Raw genomic sequence first — 27,303 nt, 5'->3', positions numbered from 1 at the left:
TCCCCAGAGAGCTGGATGGGCTCCACTGCTGTGGCACTGCAGAGACACCCTGCAGATGAGCCTTGACTATTGCTTGCTGTGGTTAGGTGATAAACTTTCAGCCCATTAAATTCTCAATGTGCTGCTGTTCTATGATGCTGCACAAAGAATGTGCATCCTACAAAATACAGACTTCTTTTGTTTGTGGACGTGTGAAAAAATGTCAGTTTTGAGGACCCAAACCTGCAAGATTATGGGCATTTCCTCACTATTGTGGGGTTTAATAGTCCTGGGCTCAGGTGACATAGTGAGGGCTATATAGGGATCTGTGCCAGCCACTGAGGACTGCACAGTGCCCCACCTCTGAGAAATATGTAGCAACCCATGGCACAGCTCTTGTGCACCCCAGATGTGTCCTGGGGCTCCCTGTTGTCCTTGCACCTTGGTGCTGTGACCTCTGCACAGGTCATCACTAACCAAAGGTAGCAGTCTAAAAATGCCTTCTTATCCCAAAATGGGCATCCAGAACCCCTATGGAGCTCAAAACAAATGGAGAAGAAGGGTATGGGGATATTTTGGAAAGCAAGAGAGGACCTCTGGGTGGAAATTGGATGCTACAGCCAGAATTTTCCTTGGCACTGAGTGACCACTGAGAAAGTCTCCCAATGGCAAAGGTGATGGAATACCTGGCTGATAGCCCAGGCTGTGTCACTCCAGCCCTGATGCCTCTTCACCTCTTACCCTAACATTTACTGAATGCTCCACTAGAAATCTGAGGAGGTAAGACTGGAATACAAAAAGTTGCTTTCCCATGTCACACATGAGAAGGAGATAAGAGGAATGAAAGGACCTTCCACATGCAGAGCCCTGAGGGCAGATGTTGTACCCCCCAAGCGTTCCCTCTTGTGTGGGGATTTCAGGTTTATCCATCTCTGGTATGGGGCTGAAGTGCAGAGTTAGAGTGGTGGATTTGTCCTTTGAGTAAGGAGAGGATTTTGCCACCCACTTTCAAACCATACCTGAAACCAGGCCAATTGTGGTGGTGTTTAAAAGTGATCACATCACTGTTGATAGAAAATGGAAATAATGGCACAAATAAATGCATGCCATGTTAATTTTAACTGATGATGACACAGTCTCTGTGGGGAGAGATTCTGTTCAGAAAAGTGTTTAAATACTCCTGAGAACCTACACACAAACCTCCAGGATGTCCTTATCCTGCTGACATAAGAAATAAGATTTGCTGAAAGACTTCGTTTTTAAAAAGAAAACGGAGAATACTTAATCATTCTGGTTTGGTGTGAAACCAAATAACTTGGGCTGTTAAATTATTTTAGAGCACAAGCCCAAGAATCAATCTCTTGCCCAATTAGAAGTGTGACCTAATGGCCAGTGAGGTCTCATTGTAACAAGGCACTTCTGGTGTCTCTGGTGGTAGGAGATCATTTCTGTATGTCATTTTATGTACTAATAATCCCATATTGCTCTCTGCAGGCATCACATCACTGTGCCATATTTTTACTATCACTTGAAAGTCAGCAAGGTCAGCTGGGTGGAAAATGCTCAAGTTTCATCACAAACTTCCTTTCCTCTAGATTGGCAGAGCTGCTCAGAAGAACCACATTCAACCCAGGCTCATCCAGAAGATCTTCCCAGTTCATTCTGAAACATCTCAGTGCTCACCAAGTTTTTTCTCTTCAACCTGCATGCTTTCCCCCCTTATTTTGAATAGCTGATCCTTGGCTAACTGCAATTCTGACTAGCCTTCTTTACTGCATTCAAATATTTAGATTTTCATTTTTCATGTCTCTGTTGTAGATAAATACTAATGCAGCCCAGATAAATCCAGTGTCTTACCTCCTGCCTTGCATAGCACTGAGGTCAGAGCTGGCTGAGAAAGATCTACAGAGTAAAAGAAAATTCCATGAGTAAGAGAAAATTGCTTTTAAGTGGTTGTGTTTATCACCTGAGTGCTATCGCCTCTCATTGTCTCTTTAGGCGACAAAATATGACTCCAGGAACAAAAGTTCCATTTAAAAATACAGTAAAATTCACTCTGTCTTCTGTGATTTAGAGGGGTCACATGAGAAACATGATAATGTCATCATTTTAAATGCTACCAGAATCCAAGCTCCAATTCCACTGTTTGCTTACTCGGGGAAATGCAGAGGTTTTGATCAATGTTTTGCACTCCTCCAGCCTGCATCACTGCAACCCAGGGCTGTCTACCAGTCTCTGATGCACTTTTAAATCATATTTTTTAAACTAGAAAGGCAGGCCATCATTTTATGCCATCATTTTATGCCATTACCAATGGGAGTTGGTGGCTCCTTTTCTGACAAGTGATTGATTTTTGTGTGGTTGTCCATGGCAGGGGGGCTGGAACTAAATGATTTTTAAAGTCCTCTCCAACCCCAACCATTCTGTGATTTTAGGGTGTTGTTAATAAAGTGCAAGTACATTATTACATTGATGGGGGTTTACAGACATAGGCAGACTATAATAAAAAAAGACCTCTGAGCTCATATTGTTGCCCTGAATCCAAAAGAATTGCCAAATAAGAGACAAATGTTTTAGATTTCCTTGCTTTTTATCTTTTGTACGCTAAATCCATGGAATTCATTCATCTTGGAAAAAATGGTTGGTGAGTGCTGATGTTTTTAAGAGCAGCTGAATGAATTGATGTGCATCTGCAGTTGAAATTAATAAGTTCAAATTGTTTTCATCACCTCCTTCTGCTTTTGTTCATTGAAAAGTGCTGTAAGGAAAATATGTGTGTGTGTGAGTGAGAATTAAATATTTAATAGTGGATGAGCCTAGATGAATGGAAGAGCCTTTCCCATCTAATTAAGCACTTTTATTAGAATTCCAGGAGGATTCTTTTAGTTGCATCTTCCAAGAGTTTGATTTCTTGATTATCTGTTCTGGCAAGTCTTTATTCCCATTTGTAGGATATTTTATTTTATCTCACTGTGAGTCTCAGCAGGGCTCTATATCTCCTGGGAAGAAATTTTCTTAATGGCACCTGTCTCCTCTTCTCCTTGGTGAATTTTGAAGTAAACAAGTCATTTAATTGTGCCATTAATGCATTAAAAACAACTCATTAGAATTGTGTGTTTGCTACTCAAGGAATTGCATTTCTGCCTCTTAGAAATCTTTTTCTCTTCCTCCATGTCCTTATCTATGGTTCTTTGTACATTTATTATTAACTTGTATGTTTTTACATGTTTTTTATTTGTTTTTTTCAAATTTTCTCCAGTTTGTTTTTCATCAAGAATCAAAAAATCTTGAATGTTAAGAAATTTCCAGTTCTTTATTGCCCTTCTGAATTTATTCTTTATTTTGTTCTCTATTTTCTTTCTCCCTTTCTAAGGAAGAAGAAATCTGTCTTAGCTGCTGTCTGATTTTATGTTATTAGAGGTAGATGTGAAGACATTGAGTTCTGGTGCTGAGACAGATAGTTTAGATACATAGATAGTTTTTTATACTTAACCATAAAAAATGCCTAAAGTACTGTGAGCTGATCTCCTTAGGACTGTTGTCTTTCAAAATATTCAGTGCTGGCTTGATGCAGATAACCAGAGGAAGTATTTCTGCCTTTCCCACACGATTTTGTAGCTGTCTTTATTTCTTCAACTCTTATAAACTACTGACATTTAACATATTAATTGCACAGTAAATTTTTTCCAAAATTATGGCATAGTGAAGTAAGGAGGTTCAAATTTTTCCACAGTAAAGCATATAGACATAGTTTATATTATTTCTTTCGAGGATGGACAGATCAGAGCAGTTAGTGATGAAAATTGTTGCATTTTTGTTCATGGTGGCAGCAAAGTCAAAGAATTTCCATACCAATCCTGTTGTTCTGTATTTGAAATTAAAATTTAGTTATGAAAATAGAACAGCAGCTTATACCATACCTCATAATTTGACTGCTTTTGTCAGCTTCAGACATTTTCACTCTGGCATTGTAAAATATTCTTCTTGAAGTAAAGGGAGCCACTCCTCAATTACAGTGGAAAATTACTGGGTATTTTTATGTTGCTTTTGAAGAACTTTATATAGAAGAGTTAATCATGTTTATGCTCAGAAGGAGAACCAGTGCCACGAAGTCTCTGAGGGAAATTTGCCTTCTTTAGGAGAAAATGTCAAAAGGGGGAACACACAGATATAAAAATTTCACCAAAAACCAGGACAAACTCTTTCAAACAAGTTTCTCATTAATAATAGTAATTTTTAAAGTCAAATGCAGGTCAGACATGATAGATTAGGTTGTTTTAGTCTACATCTTGTTCTGAGCTCAGTTGCAAGCAAAGGTGACCTGGCAGTCAGCACTCTGCTTGCACTCACTAAGTTTCCTCGTTTTGAAATTTTGAGGGGAGACTTTTTGGCAAGAAATCTTGACTTAAATGAGCAAATTTCTCAATTTATTACTTCAGTAATGTCTTTTGAACATGGTGCTGAAGTCACGCCTGTGTCTGGAGCAATTTAACAGCCTCAGGTCCAGACAAGTCATTTTAATGTGGAAGTGTTTATGTAGCACCTGGTCATCTTCTGTCTGGTCTGAAATGTGTTATTCCCTTCTTCCTCAGCTATAAGATCAATCATGTTAAAAGATGTAAAGAAATAATAGCAATGGTTTAATAAAACCTTGCCATTTCTTTGGCTGGAAATTAAGATTAAGGTTCTTTTTTTGTGAGGAAATAGTGATAATATTGTGAGAAAGCAGTGAATCTGTTTCTTCACCCAAACCAGGAGCCAGAGATGTACAGACAGCCTTTGGAATTGCCCATTTCCAAGCCAGCATCCTGCACAAATGAGCTCACAAGGGACAGGCTCAAATCCAAACAAGCCCTAATTATGAGGGGCTGTGAGGAGCACTGGCTCTTTGGAGAGGCTGAGATGACCCATAATATTGATTGATTCAGGGAAAAAAAGTACAGAGGAATTTTAAGCGGGCTGTTTTGAAGAAGAAGAAAGGATGTAGCTATGGAAGACATAGATTAATAGGAATCACATACTTCCCAGAAGAAGCTGACTGGCATGAGATCCCATTTATGCAACTGTAAAATGGAAGAGTGCTCCTGGGACACAGGTGTGCATTTGGCCTGACTCCCCTGCAAGAATTTAACAAAGGAGAGTTAAATGCCCAGAATAGCATGGGATAATTGGAAATGTGTTTGATAAATGCTCTACAAAAGGGATTTTCAGTTTGAGGATCACTAAGAGTTTCTCAAAGAGAGCATCACAGAGTTGTGGCCATCCTCCCCCTCCTCCTTCTCTCTCTGGCTGATGGAACAGCCCAGAGAAGTTAACTTTTAGTTAGTTAGGACACAGTTTGCCCAGAGAATATCCCATCCCTGGAAGTGTTCAAGGCCAGGCTGGATGGGGCTTGAAGAAACCTAGGAGAGTGGGAAGCATCCCTGCTCATGGCAAGGGCTGGAATGAGATGAGCTTTAAGGTCCTTTCCAACCCAAAGCTGTCTGTGAGTCTTTGGTAATGGGTGTGTAAATGGGGCTTCCAGAGCACGAGGCCATGCATATTCCACCATGGACCATGAACCAAAGGTAGCCCAAATAGGTGTGTGGGATTTTGGTCTTTCACAGTGAGGTTCACAAGGGAGTGAACCCCATTTTCATGCCACCTTTGGGGTTTCCTGACAGCTGAGGTTCCCCTGGCCACTGCTGGAGCAGCCCAGCTCCAGGTGACTCCTGCAGTTTCTCTGAAGCTTGAGAGGTCAGGCTTGGCAAGGAGAAGTCTTCTCAACCCCCCTGCACATGGTGTTGAAATTTGTGCAGGTGGGTGAATAAGTGTGGCTGCTTCAGGGAAGAAGATTCTCCTCAAGAGATGAGAAACAAACCAAAATATACCAAGAGGAATATGTCCATCTCAGGAGCATTTGTGGGGGAAGACTTCTTAGTCTGCCTTCACAGCCTGTGCTAGAAGGGAATAGCTCACAGCATGAGGATGGATGTACACAAGATTTTGCTACAAAAGAGTTTTCCCAACCATGTGAGACACCTTAAGAAAGAACTCCGGAGATGCAGTTCTGTTTTTCCTTGGCTATACCCAGGAATGAGAAGATGACTTTGCTTTTTATTTTTGTTTTGTCTACAGCACAGCTTTCTGTTCCTTCTGCCTTATCAGCTACCAAAGCTGGTTTATGCAGAATTTCTCAGTGCATTAGAGTTTTCTAAACTGCGTTTCTAAAAGATGATGCAGTGAACAGAACTGACAGGACTTGGCTGCACTAGGGTCTGAATTATTTGCTGTTACCGGCACGTCTGTCCCTGAGCTCCACCTGTGTTATCTGAAGCATTACAGCTTTAAATTCTTACAATTTGTATAATCTGTTTATTTAGGATGGTATTTCCCCTTCTATTTGTAATTTCTTGCTCTTCTTCTCACCATGGGTAAAATAACCCAAGATCTAGACAGTTCATTTGACAAATAGTGAAGGGCTATTCTTCTTTCCCAAAAGAGGTTTTGATTTAATTCACTGTTTTTCTCTTTTCCTTCTTCCCTCAGAGGTTAGTCTCTGTTAAGATAATCAAGATAGCTAACCAGATTGATTCCTAAAAGGCACAGCTGACTGGAAACTCAAGTAGCTAATGCACACAAGCCAGAACAAGTTGTGTGGCTCATCTTTCTACAGGAAAGGGAATTTTGTGGCTGCTCTCAGTATGAGCATTACGTATTCTCTTATCCATACCTTACAAAAACGACTTTAGGCTGCTCACAAAGACACCTTCTAGGTAAAAAAGAAAACATGATAAAATATACAATTTTACTCTACAGGCAGCAGCTGTGGGTGACATTTTGCCTGTAGAAACAAAACCCAGCTGGGTATTATGATACTCTCAGACTTGAAGTGTCAGTGCCTCAACAACCCCCTCTTGTCCCTCCATGTCCTCAGTTCATCCCATCTCCATCAGCCCTGTCAGCTTTACTGGAAGGTTCCACCTGCAGGAGTGATGGAAGGGGAACCTGTGGCCAGCAGGTCTTGGGTCTGCCCTGCTCCTGCCTGGCCTTTGAAGAGTTCAGAGGAAATGAGGGGTTTTCCACTGTGGAAATATGGCACAAAATCAATCCTGAGCATTCCTGTTGCTGCTGTGTTTGTCCTTGCTGCAACAGCACCAGTGCAGGGGGAGTGTGCACCCCAGGGACTGACAGACAGAGCTGGAGCATGACTGTGCTGCTGCCCCAAACAGGCAATAAAGAGAATTCACTCAGTGCCTAATTACTGCATTCGGTTTTGTTCTCTTTTGAAAACATGCTCTGGAAAACACTGTGCCTTTTGCTTAAAGGCCAGGCAGGATTTGGCTTTTTTCTCTGGTTTTCAGTGATGTTGGCCTCAAATTGCCTTGTTATTCCTGTCTGTAGACCAGTGGTGATGATACCCTTACTTTTTCAAGCAGTTTGAGATCTTCTAATGAGGAATATTTTATACAAGCTTTAGTAGAGTTCTTGTTTGTAGGATATTACGATACACAGGGTTGTTGCAATGTGACTTCAGAATATGTAATGTAATTATTTGTGCTGAGTATAAATACAGTTAAGGTGATGCTATCTGTGCTGGGGGAAAATGACATTATGCTGCTTTGACATTTACCAAAAAAGCCTCCTTTTTCTATATTGCATTTGCTGTATGTCACTTGTGCTCACTGCTACAAAATGAAGGTAATGGATGAAAGAACAAGAAAAGCATTTTGATTTTATTTTCTAAAAAAATAGATGTTTTGTGTTAATAGGACCTTTTCCCTTTGCAGCCAGGCTCGTATCAGTTGCCATACAGTTGCTAATCATTTCTGCCATCATATTCAAAGGAAATTTATGAGGCAAAAAAACCATTGGGTGCAGAAGACAAAATTTTATTTTTCTTATGGCAGTAGGATTCAGAGATATAATTATTGTTTGTCCTTTGTGGACATCATCAGTGTGGATAAATCCAGTTACGTTGTTTGCCATCCCTGAACTAATTCTTAAGGCTTAGGCAAGCCAGCAGTGTAATAAATATGTTTAGCTTCTTATTAATAAGAAACAGAAATTGTCACTTAAGTGCTTGATCTTACCAACACTTGCTAGTATTTACCTTACTGTTAAAAAAGTCTACTGAAACCTGGCTGAAAGACATCTTACAAGTTTGTGGTGTATTTCCAAAGCAGATGTGCAGCAGCTTAAACAAGGACATTTCTGAAGCTGAAATCTTATTTTTCTCTTTTTGCAGGGATCCCCAGAATTTGTACCCCCCTGAGGTCACCAATGCAAAGCTTCAGTATGCTGGTTGGGGTCCAAAAGGGCAACAGCTGGTAAGAGAAAAAACAAGTGTGCAAATGCATTTAGAGACCATGCTGTTATTGCTTGGAAGTAAAGAAATAATAATTCCTTTTTGAATAGTTTATTGAAACCTGTGTGGTAGCTTCTAGCATTTATTTCTGATTGTTCTATCATGTAATTTATTTATAAAATTCCCAAATATATCCATTCACTGCAAAGTAATGGTGTCTAAAAATGCAGAGAAAGAACACTTCATGAAAGCTTTTTGAGAGGATGCACCTGCTTCTCCCAGTGTTGGACACAGGACAGATTATAGAGATAATAGACAGTTTGATTTATTTAGCATCTCATTGCTTCACAAGGGCATCTTCAGACTTGCAAACTTGGCACTGGGGATATGTTAATATTAGCAGCCCCTTTTGGAGAATGCATCTCTCCAGAACAGAGCTGCCCTGAATTTGCCCTGTGGATGTTTGCAAAATAGAATAGAATTAGAAGTGAATCCTGGAAAGTTTTCAGAGCTGCTTAAAAAAACCAAAACAACAAAAAACCCCCACCCACACTACTTGTCAGGGATTCATTATATTTCATGGAGCTATTCATACTGCAAAAATCTTAAAATCCCCAGTATTTTACCCCCAAGCCACTGCCATCCTGGATGTGCCCATTTTTTCAGAGCATGTATTTCCTGACCAAATCCCCTGGCTTCATTTCCTGGTGCAAATCCAATATTAAGTCTTTCCATATGCCAAACATTCTCTTTCCACCATAACAAGAAATGAAAAAGTGGCAACATCTTTTTTGATATGGGAGCTTTATACGAAGAAATGAGCTTTGAAAGTTCATTATAAGAGAAAATCTGGCATGTATCTCCTGTTCCCAGTCCTCTCTTGGGGACTGTTTGTCTGTGTCCTTAACTAGATTGTTTTAAATTCTGTGATTTAAAAAAAAACAGCAACAGGAGTCATTATAACTGCAAGTCTCAAAATCAGGTTGGAGAAAACAGATACAGGAACAGGAAAGTCTTTCCTCTGCTCCATCAGGAAAATTGTGTTTGAGAGTCGTTGACCTCAAATCTGATCAGAGAGGAAAGTCAGCAGCCTTTACCTCTTTGCAAAATATCTTCTGAGGACCTCTTTTCTTTTATTGCACACATTATTTGAATGACCAACATCATCTTGTTCCAACCCCCCCACCATGTGTAGGGAATATCTTTAGGATGTAGCAAAGAAAGCCAAAACATTTTTTCCTTCTCTGCTCACTAGCTCTAAGACTAACAGAGTTCCACAATGTGTAACAAAAACTACATTTGCTAATTAAAAGCTAATTTTGAGTGGCATTAGTCACGTTCTCCACCCCACAAGTGAATCTTCCTTCCTTTGATAGAATTTTGCAGTGAACATGTGCCCTGTGGTCACAGCTCAGTGCTGACTCACAGCCGTGCTCATTTTACCAAGCTGAGGGGCTGCACTTAATTCCCACCTTGGAAAGATCTAAAGAGATCTTCACCAAAGCCAAGATGACCAACTGCCTGCCTCCACTGCCTTCTCTACCAAAGTAAAATAACCACACAGAGAGCAAAAATGTGCATACCAAAACAGACAAATTCTATCTCAAACAGGACAGCATACAGAGTCCAGGAGAAGAAAAGTCCTCTTTACTGCCAACTTTATCATTTAATGCTGATGAGGCTGATACCAGTTTCTACCATATTTTTTTAAGCAATTTACAATGAAAACTCAAAACCCTAAGAATTCCTGAAGACATCAAGTTTCATGCTGGTTCCTTCTGTGGGGTACATGCTATGTATATTTTAAGTACCTCTAAAAATCACTGTTTGTTGAATTCCATATGATCCTTGGAAAAATATTGCTACAGGGAATTTGTTGAGCATGCTTTTTTTCTTTTTCTTTTTTTTTTCTTTTTCTTTTTTTTTTCTTTTTTACTTTGAAATATGTCAAATTATTTGCCTTTAATTGAGGTCTATTTCTTGTTCTTGCCTTTGGAATCAGGGTAGATGAGGAGCAACTCACTGATAGTTGAAGCATTATTTTTTCATACTTCTAACCTATGTGCCTTTTTGCCCTTTTCTTTACCAGTCATTTACCTTGAAATAAAATTATAGCTGTAGTTTATAAATTAACATGCTTTTACATACATCAATATAATCTTTTTATATCTAATAATCAGCAGAGAATTGCCAGAGGGAAAAAAAAAAAGCTTTTAAAATAAGAAAAAAAGTACAAGAATATCAAATGAGATCTAGAATCACACCACATTCACTGTTCTGTATTTCAGGAGTAATTGGGTTACTCAGAACATAATTGCCAGCAAAATTCATGTCACCTTCTGTGGAGATGCAAAAATTAAAGTCTATTAAAATTTGATAGTGGGAATGTGTTTGCCAAATATATACTGAGTTGTGTTGCAGGAGAAGGAGGGAAAATATGTTGAGTGGGAGGGAAAGGAGTCACAGGGAAGTTCAAGGCAGCTCCCCTGGTGCCAGGAGGATGCTGAGAGAGTTTGAGGGGGTCCTGCAGCAGCAGGGAGGATCCCCAGAGTGGGTCAGCCCTGGTGTGCACACAGCAGCAGCCCCTGGGCACGGGCTCAGTCCATTCCCTGCTGCACCTCCCAGGAAAGGTGGGAGAAAAGAGCAAGTGAGTTTTGCATCACCTTGAAGACACCCCAATTTTCAGGAAATAAAAAAACTTTCCCCTTGAAATCTCCTGGTTTGTTCTTTTTTGGCAACATAAAGGAAAGGGAGGGCAGGAGAGTAAGAGGGCTTGGTTCCAAAATTTTTATTCTCTTTGTAGCTACTATTTCATCCTTCCTTTGGGAACTTTGCGTTGCTGTGCCTGACCTCTTTCTCTCTTGCATGTCTAATCATTCAAAAAAGAAACAAATCTGAAATAGAAGGAGCCTGAATGATCTGCATTCTCTGTGATTAAAAATATAGCAGAATATTCCCAGGAGTAATTTTCTATTTATCTAGCTTTATTTTGTCCTTTCTCATTAAATTATATGCCAATTTTTGGATTATTAAGTCCTCAGAGCATCGTTCTTGACTTCTTACTAGCCTGCAGAATGCCACACATGCCAACTGAGCTCTTTAAATAAAGGCAGATATTGGATCAGAGAAAATCTGTCAGAAGATCAGAATGCAAAAAAGCTCTCACTTCTGGCATCTCATAAAAATGCTTCAGCTTTTCTCTGATCTCAGCCAAAGTCTTGACAAATTAAGTCTCACAAAGCTGTTGGAAGAATAGGGCCCTCACCAGTGTGAGCTCCAGAGTAATTAGAAAGAGAGCCACTAATTTCAATGCAAGAGGGAACACATTCCCTAAATGTGGCTGTTAATGAAGGGCTCATTCCTCTCATTTGTCCTACAGCGTGAGTCATCATTTATGCCTTTACAGAATAAGTGAAGAACACTGTTAACTTGGAATAGCCATGTGATATATTCACTATTTGTGGGTGTAAATGACTATGCAAAATGCCTATGGGAAAAATCCATCCTTTCCATGGTGCACCTGACAGCCCAGAGCCTCACTTAGTATTCCACTTTATCAGCCCACTGGCCTTCAGCACGGTGCCTGGGGGTTTTTTAGTGAACAGACTGTACTATCCTCAGTTTGTGTGATGCTTTCCAGCAATATGAGGCTGTGGGTGGCATGACAGGACTGCAGAAAGTGTTATTCTGTACCTTTGTCCTGTTCTGGGTGTGCTCATCTGCACAAGAATCTTCACTCCTTGGATTTCTTCTCTTTTTCTGATCGTGTCATCTATGACTCAACAGCTACCCACTTCTGATTTTGCCAAAAAAAATAAAAACCTTCTGTTAATTGATCTTATTGGAATATTTTACCAGTTTCATCATGTTCCAGCTCATGTTCCAAGGCTCTGCCCACATGCTGGGAGCTCATGTCATGTTCCTGTGGCACATTTGCCCCAGCAATATCTAAGAAAAGTTAATAGATCCTGAACTCAGCTTCATAAAGCTCGTGTGGCTGACAGGCCTGGACCTGTCTATTTATCAAGAAAAGTCAGTGCAGTGTGAAGAGGTTTCCTTTGCTGTTTTTCTTGGCAGCTCAGCTGAAATCAGGGAGTTCTTCAGGAGTGAGAGACTGTCCAGTGCATGTCTTTAACTGAGGTGCTCAAGGAATCAAACCCAAAGCTTGCAGGAGGCTTTTATCAAATTTATCCCAAAATTAGCACATCCAGGTTCAAAGTACTTGCATTAAGGACAAGCTAGGAATATCCCTGGGCCCTGCTGCAAAAGGAAGGAAGCTTGCTCTAACAAAATGCAGTGAATATTTGTCTGCATTGACAGCATTAAATACAGTTCACAGGAGCTGTTAAACTCCAATATCAAAAGCAGAAGCACTTCTGCTGTGCTGCTATTTTCTTTTTTTTTTCAAAATCAGAATCTGTAACCACCCTGACAGATATTAATGGCAATGGTGACACATCAGATGCTGGGAGAAGCAGTTTTGCACAGCTTTAGAGGCAGCAGTCATAATTCTAAAAACATCTCTCTCATAGATCATAGTGTTTATTCTTCTACAAAGAGAAACACTTTTTTTAAGGTTCTCCTGACCAGTCTGTTAGTGTTTACACCGTTTCTTTAAGTACCAAAAACATACAGAAAGCAGATTGGGGTTGCTGGAAGTTTTGTATGTCCTTGCATTTTACTGCAGCCCTACAGAAGGATCAAAACATGTTTTTCCTGCATTCATAGGCAATAAGCCTTTTTCAGTGTCAACCCTTTTTGGAGCAGGCACTAACCCTTATTCCTGTAGACTGTGCTGCAATCAAGTTTATAATTGGTTCTAAGGTAACAGAAGTTAAGTTTCACAGCAGGTGCAGAAGATGCAATAAGAAATCTCTATTTCAGGGAAATGAAAATGCCAGGGAAAAAAAATGGAGTGATTCTCTCAGCCTCTACCAGGTTAGGGTTTTGCAGGTGCCTTCAAACAGTGAATGCTGATGCTGGTAAACAGCTTATTGCCATAAATATTGCTGTTTAAAAAACTGCAATAAAATTAAAAGAAATACTGGATTTTTGAAATACATAAAACATTTGAATGACAGATCCTGCTGCACATGACCAGAACCTACCCATCTCCCTTATCATTTTTTTTAATGCTGCAGTACAATGTTTTTTCCAGCTAGGATATCTAAATACAAAAAAGCTGGGTAAGTGATGACACCTGGAACTAAACTGGAGTGACTCCTCTAATTAGGAGTTTTTTCCCTGCCTGAATTTGTGCCTGTCATGCCAGCTTAGTTCCAGGCAGAAGGGCTGCACAGATATCAAGGGAAGGGGACCATTTTCACAGGAGGCACTGAATCATCTGCTGTTGTTCCTATTCCAGCAGGGCTTTTGAACTGCTCTGTGTATAATTGCTGTAGGTCTATTTGTCTCTACCATTCTGTCATAGATTTTTGCATTGTTATTTTCAAGCTGTTGTTCCCTCACCTTTTCTTTTTGCAATGACATCTGAATCAATATTTAGCTGTGGTCTACTGTATGTAATTATTCTAGCTCGCTTTTCTTGCTTGGTTACCTTGCTAGTTGCAAGAAAAAAAGATTTCTGCCCTGTCTGCCTCTCCCCACCATCCCCAAAGTCTATGTAAACCCTATTTAAGTATAGTGAGGGATATTCAGACAGATTTTTACATGGTCTCTGCATTCTGGAAAAGCAAAATTTCAGCATAGTAATGTGCCATCTCCTCACCCCCTTCTTGAGCATTAGAATACGATATTTTTAGGGAAGTTTCAGTAAGATATATTACATATACACTCAGCACATGGACAGGTTGCTCCTTTCCCCTCTCCCCTCAATTATTTGAATTATTATTCAAATAATTCCACTGAAAAAATGTTTTGTTTTGTTTTCTGTTTTGTTTTGTTTTGTTTTGTTTGTTGGGGTTTTATTCCTCTGATGCTCTCTCCTTGGTGGCAGTGGCAGCAGTGTCCTATTTTTAATTTTGCGCATCCTTGTTGTTCCTCTGTCACTCCTGGGCTTGGTGTTGGGTCCTTGTTCCCCAGAGGAGACTTTGGCACAGTGTTATGTTCTTTACTGAGAAATGGTCATATCTCTTCCCCTCCCAGCATCCTTGGCACTGCAACTTCATCAGGTGGCAAAAGAACAAGATATTTAGGGTAACTGCAGGTGCTGCAATAAATGTTACTGAAGGAAGATGTGGGTAATTTTATTTAAAATAGGATGTTGCTCTTTTTGTGGGCGTGAAAGATTTCAGAGGACAAAATGAAATTGATTATTTGCCATAGAAGTTTCACCAATAAATCAGAAAGTAATTGCCCTTGCACCCAAATATGAGACATAGGATGATGCAGGCATTTCCCCTGGGAGTGGGACACTGCCACAGGCTTCCTCTGTGATTTCCTATATGTCACTTTGTGTTCTGGTGAAGTTACAGCTGTAGATTCCTACCTTTCAATGGACTTACAGAATTGATGCATTAAATGTCGCTGACATTCACAGTCTGCATTAAGGAAACTGAGTGTGTTCTTACAAGAAATGCAAATATCCATGGATTTACTAGCTTAGAGGAACTCAGAATCTTGTTCCTTTACAAGAAAATTGTAGATTGAACTGAATACTGAATTCTCTTCCTTTAAATGTTACCACATTTCCTCACCTGCTACTGTAGAATATTCCTAGCAGGAGAACATTCCAGCATTGGGTCAGTAATTCCCTGTTGCTACAGAAATTTCTTGAATTTCAATTGAGATTTATGGCTATTGAGCCACTCTTCTTTGTGAAGGGCAGTTTTAATTTCAGAGATCTAGCTGCCAAAAGTATCTTCCTGTCTGTGCATAAGGGCTCCTGGCATCTCACAAGTCAGTGGTTGGTGGATGACATCCTTTGAAATATGTGCTTATGAAAAGTGCTGTTCTTGAAAACTGCTGAGAAAATATTGACCTTTTCCTTTAGACAGCAGCAGTCACTGCTGAGAGTGTGGTGACGGAACAGACATGGGGAGACACAAGCAGGACTGAGCAGGGCCACCCAAGGGACCGTGGAGTGTCCCACATGGGCTTGTGGTGCTGCTCTCTCCTTCCCCACAAGCTGCCATTTACCAGAGAGATGAGGAAACTTTGTGAGAAATTCTGTTAGTTCTCCTCCTCACCTGCTGGAAGAGGTGTTGAGTGTTTCTACAATCATGCCTCTAATTAAAGAGGAATATTGCAGTGGCCAGCTCACTGTCCAAGGTCAGATGTGCACCTGGAGGAATCCTAAATCCCAACTGCCAATTTCCTTATGCTGACACAAATAATCTTTGTGCTCTTCTTAGTCAGGTGTTCTTTCTATAACACAATAAAGCATTTTAAATGGAACATTGTATCATCTCAAATTAAATAATCTAATTTATAGTCATGCCCTACATAACCATCAGAGATATTAGGTTACAGAATACACGATAATCCATCAAGCGGAACTTAAAAGCAGAAACAGAGTTCCATACTAAATGGTACATTTACTGTTTCATTCTTTTATGTAACAAGGCAGTTATAAATTAAAATAACCCCATTAGAATACAGGGCAATGAAATACAAGCAGATATGGTCTTTTCTTTTTGCTGAGGTGAAAAAACCCCTCTTTTCTTCTCTGAAGAACAGAAAATAGGACATAACGTTTTTCTTGAAACATGTATTTTTAAATCTCCAGAATTATGATAATTGCTTATTTGTCTGTACTTTGGCAGATTCTAGGTGTGATTAGAATCCATGCATCTTGTGGTCTAACTTGCTCACGGAATACAAATGGAAATACACAGCATCTGTAACGATGCAATGTCAAAAATATTAAAAAAAAACTTGTAGAAAACTGAGAAGAATATTAATGCACTGAAGCTGGGAGAATGAAGAAGAAAAAAAATCTCTTCTGTATCCAGTTGAAAAGTAAAAATTGTGGGAATGTGTTTCCACATCATAGAAATTTGCCATTACTTCTATAGTCCACTATGTGGGACTTTATCTCGAGTATTAGTTTTGACAATTTTGGATTTTCTAAAGACATTTAAACCCACACAATCTTAGCAACTCTACTGATTTCCTAAGAGAGAATCCAAGTGGGATACTTCCAAACAGGTTTGTGAATACGTCAAAGTCTGCTCTCCTAAATTCCAGGGCTATTAATTTTTTTTGCCATATTTCCTTTTATGATCCTGAAATTCATCACCTCATGGTGTTTGCAACATCAGCTGCTCGCAGCTTTCACCTTGCCCTTCATTTTCTCTTGGTTTGAAAGTGTGAGGTCCAGCAGAGCATTTCCCTTCATCAGCTCCTTCATCACCTGTGTCAAAACAACTGCACTCCACAGACCTCCTGGGTTATTGTGCTCATGTTGTTGACCCTGCAGGAGATAAAGGTTAAGGTTCTCCATGAGGATCAGGGTGTTTGAATGTGAGGGTTCTTCCATTTATACAGAGAAGGGCACATCTCCTTCTTCCTGACCAGAAAGCTGGTGGCACATGCTCCCACTGCTCCTTTCTTTGCTCCACCATTACCCAGGTCCCACAGGGTGATCACCTCCCCCAGCCCCAGGGAGAAGTCACCTCCAGACCTGGAGAGCCACATCCTATCCTGGGTGCCCCTAAGACTCTGCTGCAGAGCTCTGGGCACTGTTCACATAGATAGGAAATGTTTCTTCATTTGAAGACATGAAGGAATGCTTTTTCCATTCTGACATTTTGGTGGCTCTGTTGGTCGCATGCTGTGAAAGAAAAGTTAAGTTCTCAAAGTCTGTTTTACAAGGTATATTGGCAGTTTCCAAGGTATATGGCTAAAATCAGGAGATTTGCATGATTTACAAGTGGCGACTCTTCTACACTTTCCCAAGTGTGCAATCAAGGCCACTGAAGGCAGCAGATTCTTTCTTTGACTTTTGCAGGGGTTATGTGGTTTCCCTTGCACAAACCATTGCATTTCTTTCCATTGCACTGATTTCTGTGCAGCTAAACTCTCACACCACTGGAATCAGATGTGTTCAGTCTTCCATCCCCGTGATGAGTCATGAATAATGGTTTTGATGTGTTCATGGATCAGCATGATTCTTACATGCATCAGTCCTCACTTCTGTATTCTCTGGCTGTAGTGGTCCCCTGGGGTTTTTCAGCTTCTCTGTCCTGAAATCTTCCCTGCAGAATTATTTTAAACCTAATTATTTAGGTGTAGTCCTTCCCTTGATGTAAACATTACCTTTGCCTATGTCTGGGCAAGGTAAATTTGAATTAAACTAAGCTTTATCTCTTTGTGGCATACCTTCAGAAACTGCTATGTCTTCTAAATCCCTGGTGTCTTAAGGAATTAGCTTCTTACTTTGAATTAAAACAAAGACAAACCCTGGTATGAGAAACTCCAACTGCAGCCTTTTCTGTCAATTATTTATTAAGATGTGATTCTCTGCAATGTGATCATTGTGGGGAAGAGTTTCATTGTTTTATCACTGGTCTTAATAATGACATTTTCATTTTGCGAAGAAAAAAAGTTGATTTAAAAATTCCTTATCTCACTCCTCTGTCACACTTGTTATCTGTCTCTTTCCTAAATTGTGAACATGAACCATTTGGAGAGCATGAAAATATTTTGAAGTTTTTTGTCTTGTGTCTTTTTTTATCACCTGCTATCAAACTATATTTAAATGGCAACAAGACAAGCCTAATTAAAATACTAGATCTTATTATGCAAGCTCACTGGTGAGGAGCAGTTTATGGTTTTGTTACCCTTTTTGAAGAACTGATAAGAGCTGGTGTAATCACATCATATGCATTAGGAACAACACTAATGACAGAATACATTAATGACAGCTATTTGAGCATCAAAGTTTGTACTTTATGAGGCTCAAAAGAAGAAATTGGCAGAGTATTCATTTAATAATGCATAATCAATCAGCAACAAGCTTTGGAACTGATTCTGAATCGATCACACATTTTTCTGCTGAAGTTGATGTAAGAGCAGTAACTGCAAAATGCCAGGACCTTTCTGGTACAATGCTCGTCACACTTCCTTGATATCACAAAATGAAAACACAGTTATTGTATCTGCTTCATGATGCTGCATGGATGAGGACAGGCCCAGGCTAATTCTGGGTGGTTCAGACAGGTTTTCACTCAAACAAACAGCAGGGGATCTCTCTCTTTGCAGCTCTTCATCCTCACAGTCCTCAGCTTCCAGGTTTCTTATGGCAGCATAAAGAAAAAAAAAAAACAGCTTAAGAAGGGATCTCTCCAAAATATTTGGATGGAAATAGAGAGCACTAGAAATGGTGAGAGAAGGGAAGGCTCTTTCTGTGTGTGCATTTCCAGGAAGGGTTTGATCACCATCAAAACTGCTTGTGTCCGTGATCTGACATTTCCAAACCCCATTTACAGGCTGTGGCTCTGTCACAGACCTCAGCCAGCTACTTAGCATATAAATAAAGACATAATACTTTTCCACTTCCTGAACATATTGGTAAGATAAATCTCTGTATTTTCCAGAGACTTCACGATCAATGTGATGAATAACACCATATAAACATGTAGGTAGCTAATATACAGATCAGCACAAAGCATTCCTGTCACTGAAACCCAAAAGGAAATGAACAGGCTCAGACTACTCCTCAGACTCCTCAGACTACTCTAAGGAAGTATCTTATGCTGAAAAGTGTTTTTAAAAAAGTCCTTAAAGGCACTTTAAATCCCCTTGTGAGGTTCCTGTGGTGGGTTGCCCACCAAGCTGCTCTATCACTCCCCCTCCCCAGTGGGTCAGGGGGAGGAAATTCAATGAAAATCTCATGGGTGGAGCTAAGGACAGGGGGATCGCTTGCCAGTTGCCATCGGGGCAAAACAGACTCAGTTTGAGGAAATCAGTTTGTTAATTTGCTAATTGTAACAGAATTGTGAGAGTGAGAAATAAAAATAAACACACCTTCCCTTCCTGCCCCTTCTCATCTACTGAGCACAGTGTCTGCAAGGCTGCTTCTCTTACACTTTCTCACTCTTCTCATATGCATTCAAACCCAGCATTTTTACTCTTTAATAAATACATTTTCACAGATGCATTAGCAGTGTGGGCTCAGCTTTGACCAGTGGCAGGTCTGTAACTTTTCATAGATTTTTTTTTTGTTTACTGATTCTGCAAAATAAATACAAGTGTTTCTGAGAGGTGCAAAAAGTTTTTAAATTATTCTGTTTCTTTTTTTATTATTCAGAATATTCTCTTACTAGTTTTCCAGTAAAAGAGCAGAAAGAAAAAAAAAGGTTTAATGTTAAAAACAACAAACAGTGAAATACATTATGTTGGATGAGAAAAGGATAATGTGTTGGTTTGTAGTCCTATTTCCCCACTCACTGTGTCTTCCTTTTTGTGCCTGGTCATTTTAAGCCTCAAAGGAAGATTTTGAATTTAAAACAGGGTTTTGTGGTTTAACCCCAGCCAAGCCCCACACAGCTGCTGGCTCCAGTGGGACCAGGGAGAGAACCAGAAGAGCAAATCCCTGAGCACTCGTGGGTGGAGATAAAGACAGTTTAATAGGGAAAGCAAAAGCTGTGCACACAAGCAAAGCAAAAAGAAGAATTCATTCCCTGTTTGCCATGGATTGGCAGGTGTTTAGCCATCTCCAGGAGAGCAGGCCTCCATCACATTATCAGTGACTTGGGAGGACAAACACCATCACTGCAGAAGTCCCCCTCTTCCTTCTTCTTCCCCCACATCCCAAACTGATCATGATGCTGTATGGCTTAGAGTAACCCTTGGGTCAGTTTGGGTCATTTTGGGTCACCTGTCCTGGCTGTGTCTCCTCCCATCTTCCCAGGCACCCCCAGCCTCCTCGACAGCGTGGCAGCACAAAAAGCAGAAAATTCTGTGTAAGCCCTGCTCAGCAATAACAAAAATATCTCTGTGTTATCAACACTGTGCTCAGCACAAATCCAAAACACAGCCCTGTAGCAGCCACTGGGAAGAAAATTAACTCCATCTCAGCCAAATCCAGCACAGTGTCAAGGAAAGACTTCCTGCCTGTGTGTACATTAAGGTCAGTTCTTGATCAAACTCTCCATGACAAAGTGCCAACCTTTCCATGTTATCTGTTCTCTCACAGATAAATCCTGTGGGCTCACCTTGCAGAGTGCAAAGGTGCCTTTTAATGTGTAGGAAACATTTACACTTCTCAATGTGCTAATAACTTAAAGTAATAAGCATCCAGGCATTAACTTTATGAGAAATCTGAGCGATGCAGCTCATTCAGTTGACAAGTCATACGTTAGAAATTGTGGGCTAAAGAGAACATAAACTCAGAATGCCACCCTACAGCTGGAAAATAAATAGGAGCAGTAAAAATGCAGATTGGTGCACATGAATTTATTTTCTTTTGATCTGTGGAGAAGTAGGAATTTCACACACCTCTTTGGCTGGAAGGAAGGTGGGTTAACCAACTGTAAAAGCAGGTGTAGTGTTCACCTACTCAAAACAGATGGTCACTGTGAATTTTAAGTCTTAAGGAGATGATTTGCATTATATTCCTGAAAAGATCCATAGATTAATCTATTTTAAAGTACCAATATTTTAATTAATGCAGCATAATTGCTGAATACCACTCTGGGTCAGTTTGGCAGAGAGTATTATTTTAGAAGCCCTTAAGCAATTGCAAAAGAATTTTAAATAAATCCTTGAATCAATCAGTGTCATTAAGGCTCTTGTATGTTTGAAGTGAATTAAGTTTAATTTGTTGTTAGATCAAATATTTACCCTAGTGTATAAATTTATCTTACTGGATACTTAAGCTTTGACTTTTCCTCCTATCTCATGCTTATGGTCTAATCAGCCTCATATTCTTTTCTCCAATTTTAGCTGGGTTGTGCAAGGATGTCAAATGGTTTGGGGTAATCAATTCTACACCAGTTGCAAATGGGCAGAGATTTCTTCCCAGACCACAGGAGTTAGTGGTGTGCTGGTACCTGAGGCTAAAGGGGTTATAGCTGAAAGTTACATCCTGAGCCACATAAAGCCAGCAGCAAAATCTCCACTGATTTTTATTATCCTGGGATTAGGTGAATGCATTTGAAAAACCCCAAACTTCATCTTAATCCCCTCAGATGTTCCAGTTATTTTTGTTAAGTGTTTAATCTTTTGTGCATCTGTTAAAACATCCAGCAGAAAGAGAGGTCTTCTGCTAGATCCAGTGGCAAGAAGTTCCATATGTTCCATATGTTAATTCTGATTTAATTAGGAAAAATATTCTAGGTTTGCCTGTTGTTTTTGAAAAATAAAATGGTGAAAATACATTTTTCCTTCTATTCTGTGTCTGTCCATTATCTTGTAGAACTTACATATTCCTGTTTTTTTCCATAGAGTTAGCAATTCCTGTTTCCATTCTTCTTACTTCTTTCAGAATATCTTCTCTTTCCTCTGTGTTGAATGTGTCATGATAAAAAGGAACATGGTATTCAACTCAGGGCTCTTCCTGACTTGGCACACCTTGGTTTTCCATGCCAGTAGTTGTGCTCAGTGTTGGATTTTAAGGCACATATATTGCAAAAATGTCTGGGTTAAAGTCTTCCTCAAATATGCACACCAAAAGAGAAGACAGCAGAAATTTGGGCTCTGCTCTTTATCTCCTGTACAGAGAGGCATAAAACTCAGCTTGATCCCTTCTGTCATTATTTTAAATTTCTTTAGGAGTGCTATGCAAACCTGGCATAAAGTAATATAAAAGAGATGTCTGTACATATTTTTATTATTTTTCTTTACTAAAATTTCTTATCCTCTAATTAGCTGGCAGAATTGATCATTTGATAGAAAACACTGCTTTGATGCCATGAAACTAAAACATTAAAAATCGTCACACAGGTACTTCACAATAACTTCAAATATGTTTCTAACATGGGATATGAGGTAATCCAAAGGCATTTCTTTCTTGATGAATAACAGAAGTCCAAAAGCTTTTTCTTAATTTATGATACATTACACAGAAATCTTCCTTGGGCTGCTTCAGTTATCCTTTATCTTGATTATGGTTGACATTTTTAGGGTACAAGGCACCGTAGTTAGGAGGATAATTTTTAAATCTCCATGAGGTGCTGCAGTTTGGCTCTGAATTATAAGGGAGAGAGTTTGAAGTCAGAGATATTTTTCCACTGCAGCTACCAGATACCTCACACAGCCTGATGAGTGCAATGAAGCTTTGAAAGACCAAACAGTGAAGATGGAAATGTTGCAATATTTTAAAAAGGGAAGGATGGGAACAGGTTGTCAATCCACCTTCTTTATTTTTCCTGTAAACTCATAAAACATTGAATATAGTACAGAATATTGCAAACTTTATTTTGCTGGGAGAATCTTTGCAAGGGAAGGGTTGCATCACTTGAATAAATCCACCTGATTGTGTGCCTGTCACAGAAGAACTCTTACCCAAGCACCCCTTAGCACATTTAGTACTCAGACACAGAGATTTGGATTTATTTGGACCCTGAGTATCTTATTCTGTTTAGTCTTCACCATTTTTATGCACATTTAAACTTCAACAACCTCCCCATATGCAGATTAGCTAATACATAAAATTCTTTACTTGGAACCCCTTATCTGGCTGCTCTGTTTACTAAAATTCAAGGTAGGAAAGAGAATGTAGTATCTTCCACAATGTATTTTTTACTTTCCAAATCTATTCACTGAATGCAGCTCTTGCTAGTTTAAAAGGAAGAAGAGCAAGATACAGTTTCAGTAATAATTCTTACCTTTAGGCAAACTTGCTATAACTCCTGCCAAAATTAAATTAAGATCTATACTTTCTTCTGGAATATTTCCAGGTTATCTTTGGATGAAACATATACCGTAATAGGATGTGAAACAGAAGATGAAAGCAAATATTTTTCTCGATTCTGTCTTTCCATAACGTGAGAAATTGCTTTCTAGTATGGTGGTAAAGATACATAACATTTATTCCAGTATCTTCAAGTATCTAAAAACCCATCTATAAATGTCTACTAAATTACATTAAGTTTGCATTTCAGTCTAAATAGCTTACTGATACCCTGTTCAGTACATCTTTTCAGTTTGAATAGAGCTTAGAAATATGTTAAGGACGGGGGTGGGGAGCAGAATAAAGCTCCCATGAGGTGAAAGGGGCAGTGACCTGCCACAGCTCTTAGGCACACACAGGATCCATCCCAGGGTACTGGGGCAGCTGCCAGAAGTGCTCACTAAGCCACCTCCCATCATTTACCAGCAGTCCTGGCTGACTGGGGAGGACTCAGGTGGCTGCAGGTCAGCAAAGACCTAAAAAAAGAGCCAGTGGTGTGAGGTTAAACAAGGCCAAGTGCTGGGTCCTGCATTTGGGTCACAACAACCCCAGGCAGTGCTGCAGGCTGGGGACAGTGGCTGGAAAGTGGCCCTGCAGGGAAGGACCTGGGGGTGCTGGTGGACAGCAGCTGAACATGAGCAAGGTGTGCCCAGGTGGCCAAGAAAGCCAAAGGCATCCTGGCCTGGATCAGAAACAACCAGCAGGATCAGGGCAGTGATTGTCCCCCTGTACTGGGCACTGGTGGGACTGCAGTTCTAATCCTGTGTTCAGTTCCCTCACTGCAAGAAAGATTTTGAGGTGCTGGATCATGTGCAGAGAAGGGCAACAGAGCTGGGGAAGGGTCTGGAGCTCCAATCTTACAAGGAGTAGCTGAGGGAGCTGGGATTGTTCAGCCTGGAGAAAAGGAGGCTCAGGGGAGATCTCGTCACTCTCCACAATCACCTGAAAGAGGCTGGAGTGAGGGGGATCAATCTCTTTTCCTAAGGAGCAAAGAGTAGGACAAGAAGAAGTGCCCTCAAGTTGTGCCAAGGAGGTTTATGTTGGATTCTAAGAGCAATTCCTTCAGAGAAAGGGTGGTCAAGCATGGGAACAGGCTGCCCAAGGCAGTGGTGGAGTCACCATTGCTGAAGGTATTTAAAAGATGTGTAGCTGTGACACTGGGGGACCTGCTCTAGTGATGGGCCTGGCAGTGCTGGGTTAATGCTGGGACTCAGTGACCTTAGAATCATAGAATGGTTTGGGCTGGAAGGTGTTTAAACACCTTAAAGACTTTAAGAGTGGTTTACAGCCAAGTAATTCTATTCTGTGATTCTATGACTCAGTTTAGAGCAAGACTTTGGGGTTTCACTTTGAGATGTTTCACTTTGGGGTGAGGGGACAAAGCTGGACCATCAATGACAGAGGAACACACAACAATTTAACCACATGATCACGACTGATGCCGTGGAACAATATTTTTATTATTGGCTGGCTAAAGCTTTACTTCCTGATCAGCATTTAAACACATAAATAAAGAGCCTGATTCACAGGAGCATTTCACAGCAATAGCTCTAACAACTCTCAAAACCTGAGCAATGGCATTCTTCATCTCATACCCTCTAACTGAACTGTTCAGTTTCTGAAATGAGGACAGGAGTGAGAGAAATAAAACTTGTATCAAAGCACCAAGGCTTCAGTTTGTTGTAAATTAGCATCTCTCTGTTAGCTGATGGCATTGGAAGCAGGCTGTGGAAATCCTTTTTTTTGACAAAAGATGCCATAAAACTGTGATGTGTGATTTTGTGCTGCCAATTATTGTAAAAGCAAAATGCAACATTTTGTGCTGGAGCCACTGCTTAATGCTGTTCTCTTTTTTTTTTTCTTTTTCTTTTTTTCCCTTCAAATCAGATATTTATCTTTGAGAATAACATCTATTACTGTGCCCATGTGGGGAAACAAGCCATCCGAGTGGTCTCCACAGGAAAGGAAGGTGTTATTTTCAATGGGCTCAGCGACTGGCTGTATGAAGGTAGGACACAACATTTAGGCCAGCAGTTAGTTATGAGTTGAAGTTACAGTCTGGAATTACAGACCTTGCTGGAATCAGACATCCAGCATTGCATTTCTGGGCACTGGTGGACCATGGAGCTGAAACCCTGCTATTCTAACAGCTGCCTGATGTGCTGGACTGGAAATAATGTGGAATGGTGTAAGAATTCTGTTTTCAGGCTGTTTTCTTTCCCTTAGTCCAAAGGTAATAAATCACTGGGCTTTAATGAACAGAACTGCTTCATTATTTAATGGCACCTGCAATCACTCATGGATGTGCCAGTTTTCAAATCACAGAAAAGGACAGAAATGGGGAGGGAAAGGAGTTCTTTCTTAAAGGAGAAAGTGAGGAAACAATTTTACTTGATTAGCTGTTTTCCACAGAACTAGGTGGGCCTTGGAAGCTGCCCAGATCTTGCCACCTAAAAAGATTTCTAAAAACAGACCCCAGTAATTGGCTTCTTTCCAGTGAAAATGGGCCTGACAGGGTGGAGGGTCATCTCTGGAGCACTGCTTTTCTCTGATCCTTTCAGCTGGCAAATGGCCATTTAGGTGTCTGTGAGCAGCTGCTTGAAAAGTGATCTCAACTGCTCCTTAGCTTAGGAGAGGATCCTCACCACCCTCAGTTCTTTTGGGGGTTGTAGGAGGTTTTTTAATGAATATATCAGAATAAAAATGTTTATACACACACACATATATATGTATATATGCATATATGTATATAAAAGAGGTACATGTCATGCATCCCTCTCTCTGTTGCTGACTATCGCTGCTGCCAGCAGTTCCTTGTCACAAGGATTCTGACTTTTGGACGTGGCAGTGTCTTTTTCCTGTGACACAGCTTCCCTCTAAAGTGACCTTTTATCCTACAGATCCCAGCACTGCCCCAAGGTTTTCTTACCTCTGTGGAGAGAAAGTTTCCAGATACATCTATTAACTGTGTCCTGTTGGCTGCTCCCAAATTTCTTGAGGCTTAATAGAACAGAATAGGTTACAAAATGCCATTAGCAGGGAATTGGTGTAAAAACAGGAATCACTATTTAAATTGGTCTGTATCACAACTAGACCAGGGCCCTTGGACTCAGAAAGGAGGGAATTAAAATAAATGAGTTTGTTTGCCTCTCCCAAAGATGCTGATTCTATAAATCAGTTTACAAACTCATGAAACACATCAGTGGAAAAATCTGATAGGAGTTTATTATTTTTTATATTTAAAATGTGTTTCTGCTGTAATACAGCACATTTGCAAGTAAATGTCCTCGTGCTGTGAAAGCTCTTTGTGACCAGTGGAGTGGCTAAGAAGTAACAAAACACTGTTTTTCTTCCACTTTATTTATTAATTTGCTGGTGAAGTTGTGGGCAGGCTGTTTGACTCTGTAGGTCAGATGTGCCTACTACCACCCATATTTGGCTGATAAACATCATTTGGTACATCAGGTCTCCTGGCAGGGTCTCCCACACAGCACCACACCGAGAGGAGTTTGTCAAGCCCGTGACCCCAGAGCACACCAGCGAGCCCAGGATGACACTTGTTTTGCTGACACATATTTTTATTCAATTACAGGATTGCTCAGGCAATTTCTTGGCTGACACTGACTTTCAGGTTTGCCCTCTGTAATGAATTTGCTTGTTAACTTTATGTTAATGTGCTGGGGTAAGAAATGAGTGTGTGATTGAGAACACTCTGGTTATCCCAAGCCAGGTCCTGTAACGTGTGAGGCACGAGGCAGATTAGGACCACTGAACCTGCTGTTCACTGGGAGTATATTTGAGAGAAATTAAGATTTGGAAATGTCACTTTGTGTCTTAATATAGTTTATATTGAACTAAATAATTTTCTTATTTCACAAGTAAGGTGTAGAAGGTCCCACAGGAAAACCTGATTTAAATGTTCCCAACTAATGGGCATCCAAAATCAAATCCAGAGCTGAACTGTGTGAGCTGAGCTCCTTCTCTTGTTGTTACTTGTGCAGTCCTCATGGAGGTAAACCTGGGACTGGTGTCAGGACTGAGGACTTGTGCCAGGTGCTTGAACAAGCTGTGGGGCCATGGTGTTTGGTCTGCAGTGCTCAGACGCCAGCTGTCTGCATGCATGGATGGATGGAGCAGGATCCAGCAGAAGCTGAACATTCCATGGGGATAAATGGTTAAGGACAATTGAGAAAGGAGAGACAGCTCCCCAGTGGGGTCCAAGAGGATCCAGTTACAGCTG

The 27,303-nt window shown here is 40.3% G+C and overlaps 1 protein-coding gene across 4 annotated transcripts in view; it reads left to right on the top strand.

Annotated features, from left to right (window-relative positions):
- DPP6 (dipeptidyl peptidase like 6) overlaps positions 1-27,303 on the top strand; it is a 544,817-nt gene that overhangs the window by 437,847 nt on the left and 79,667 nt on the right. For all 4 annotated transcript variants that reach the window (XM_063415978.1, XM_063415995.1, XM_063416003.1 and 1 more), the window contains exons 7-8: positions 8,207-8,288; positions 24,951-25,071. In XM_063415978.1, the coding sequence (XP_063272048.1) occupies positions 8,207-8,288; positions 24,951-25,071 (203 nt within the window). The remainder of the gene's footprint in view (positions 1-8,206; positions 8,289-24,950; positions 25,072-27,303) is intronic.

Source organism: Prinia subflava, chromosome 1 (assembly GCF_021018805.1).
Source record: "Prinia subflava isolate CZ2003 ecotype Zambia chromosome 1, Cam_Psub_1.2, whole genome shotgun sequence".
Lineage (NCBI taxonomy): Eukaryota > Metazoa > Chordata > Aves > Passeriformes > Cisticolidae > Prinia > Prinia subflava.
Note: the sequence above shows the minus strand (reverse complement) of the source record. Positions and strands in the feature narration are given on the sequence as shown.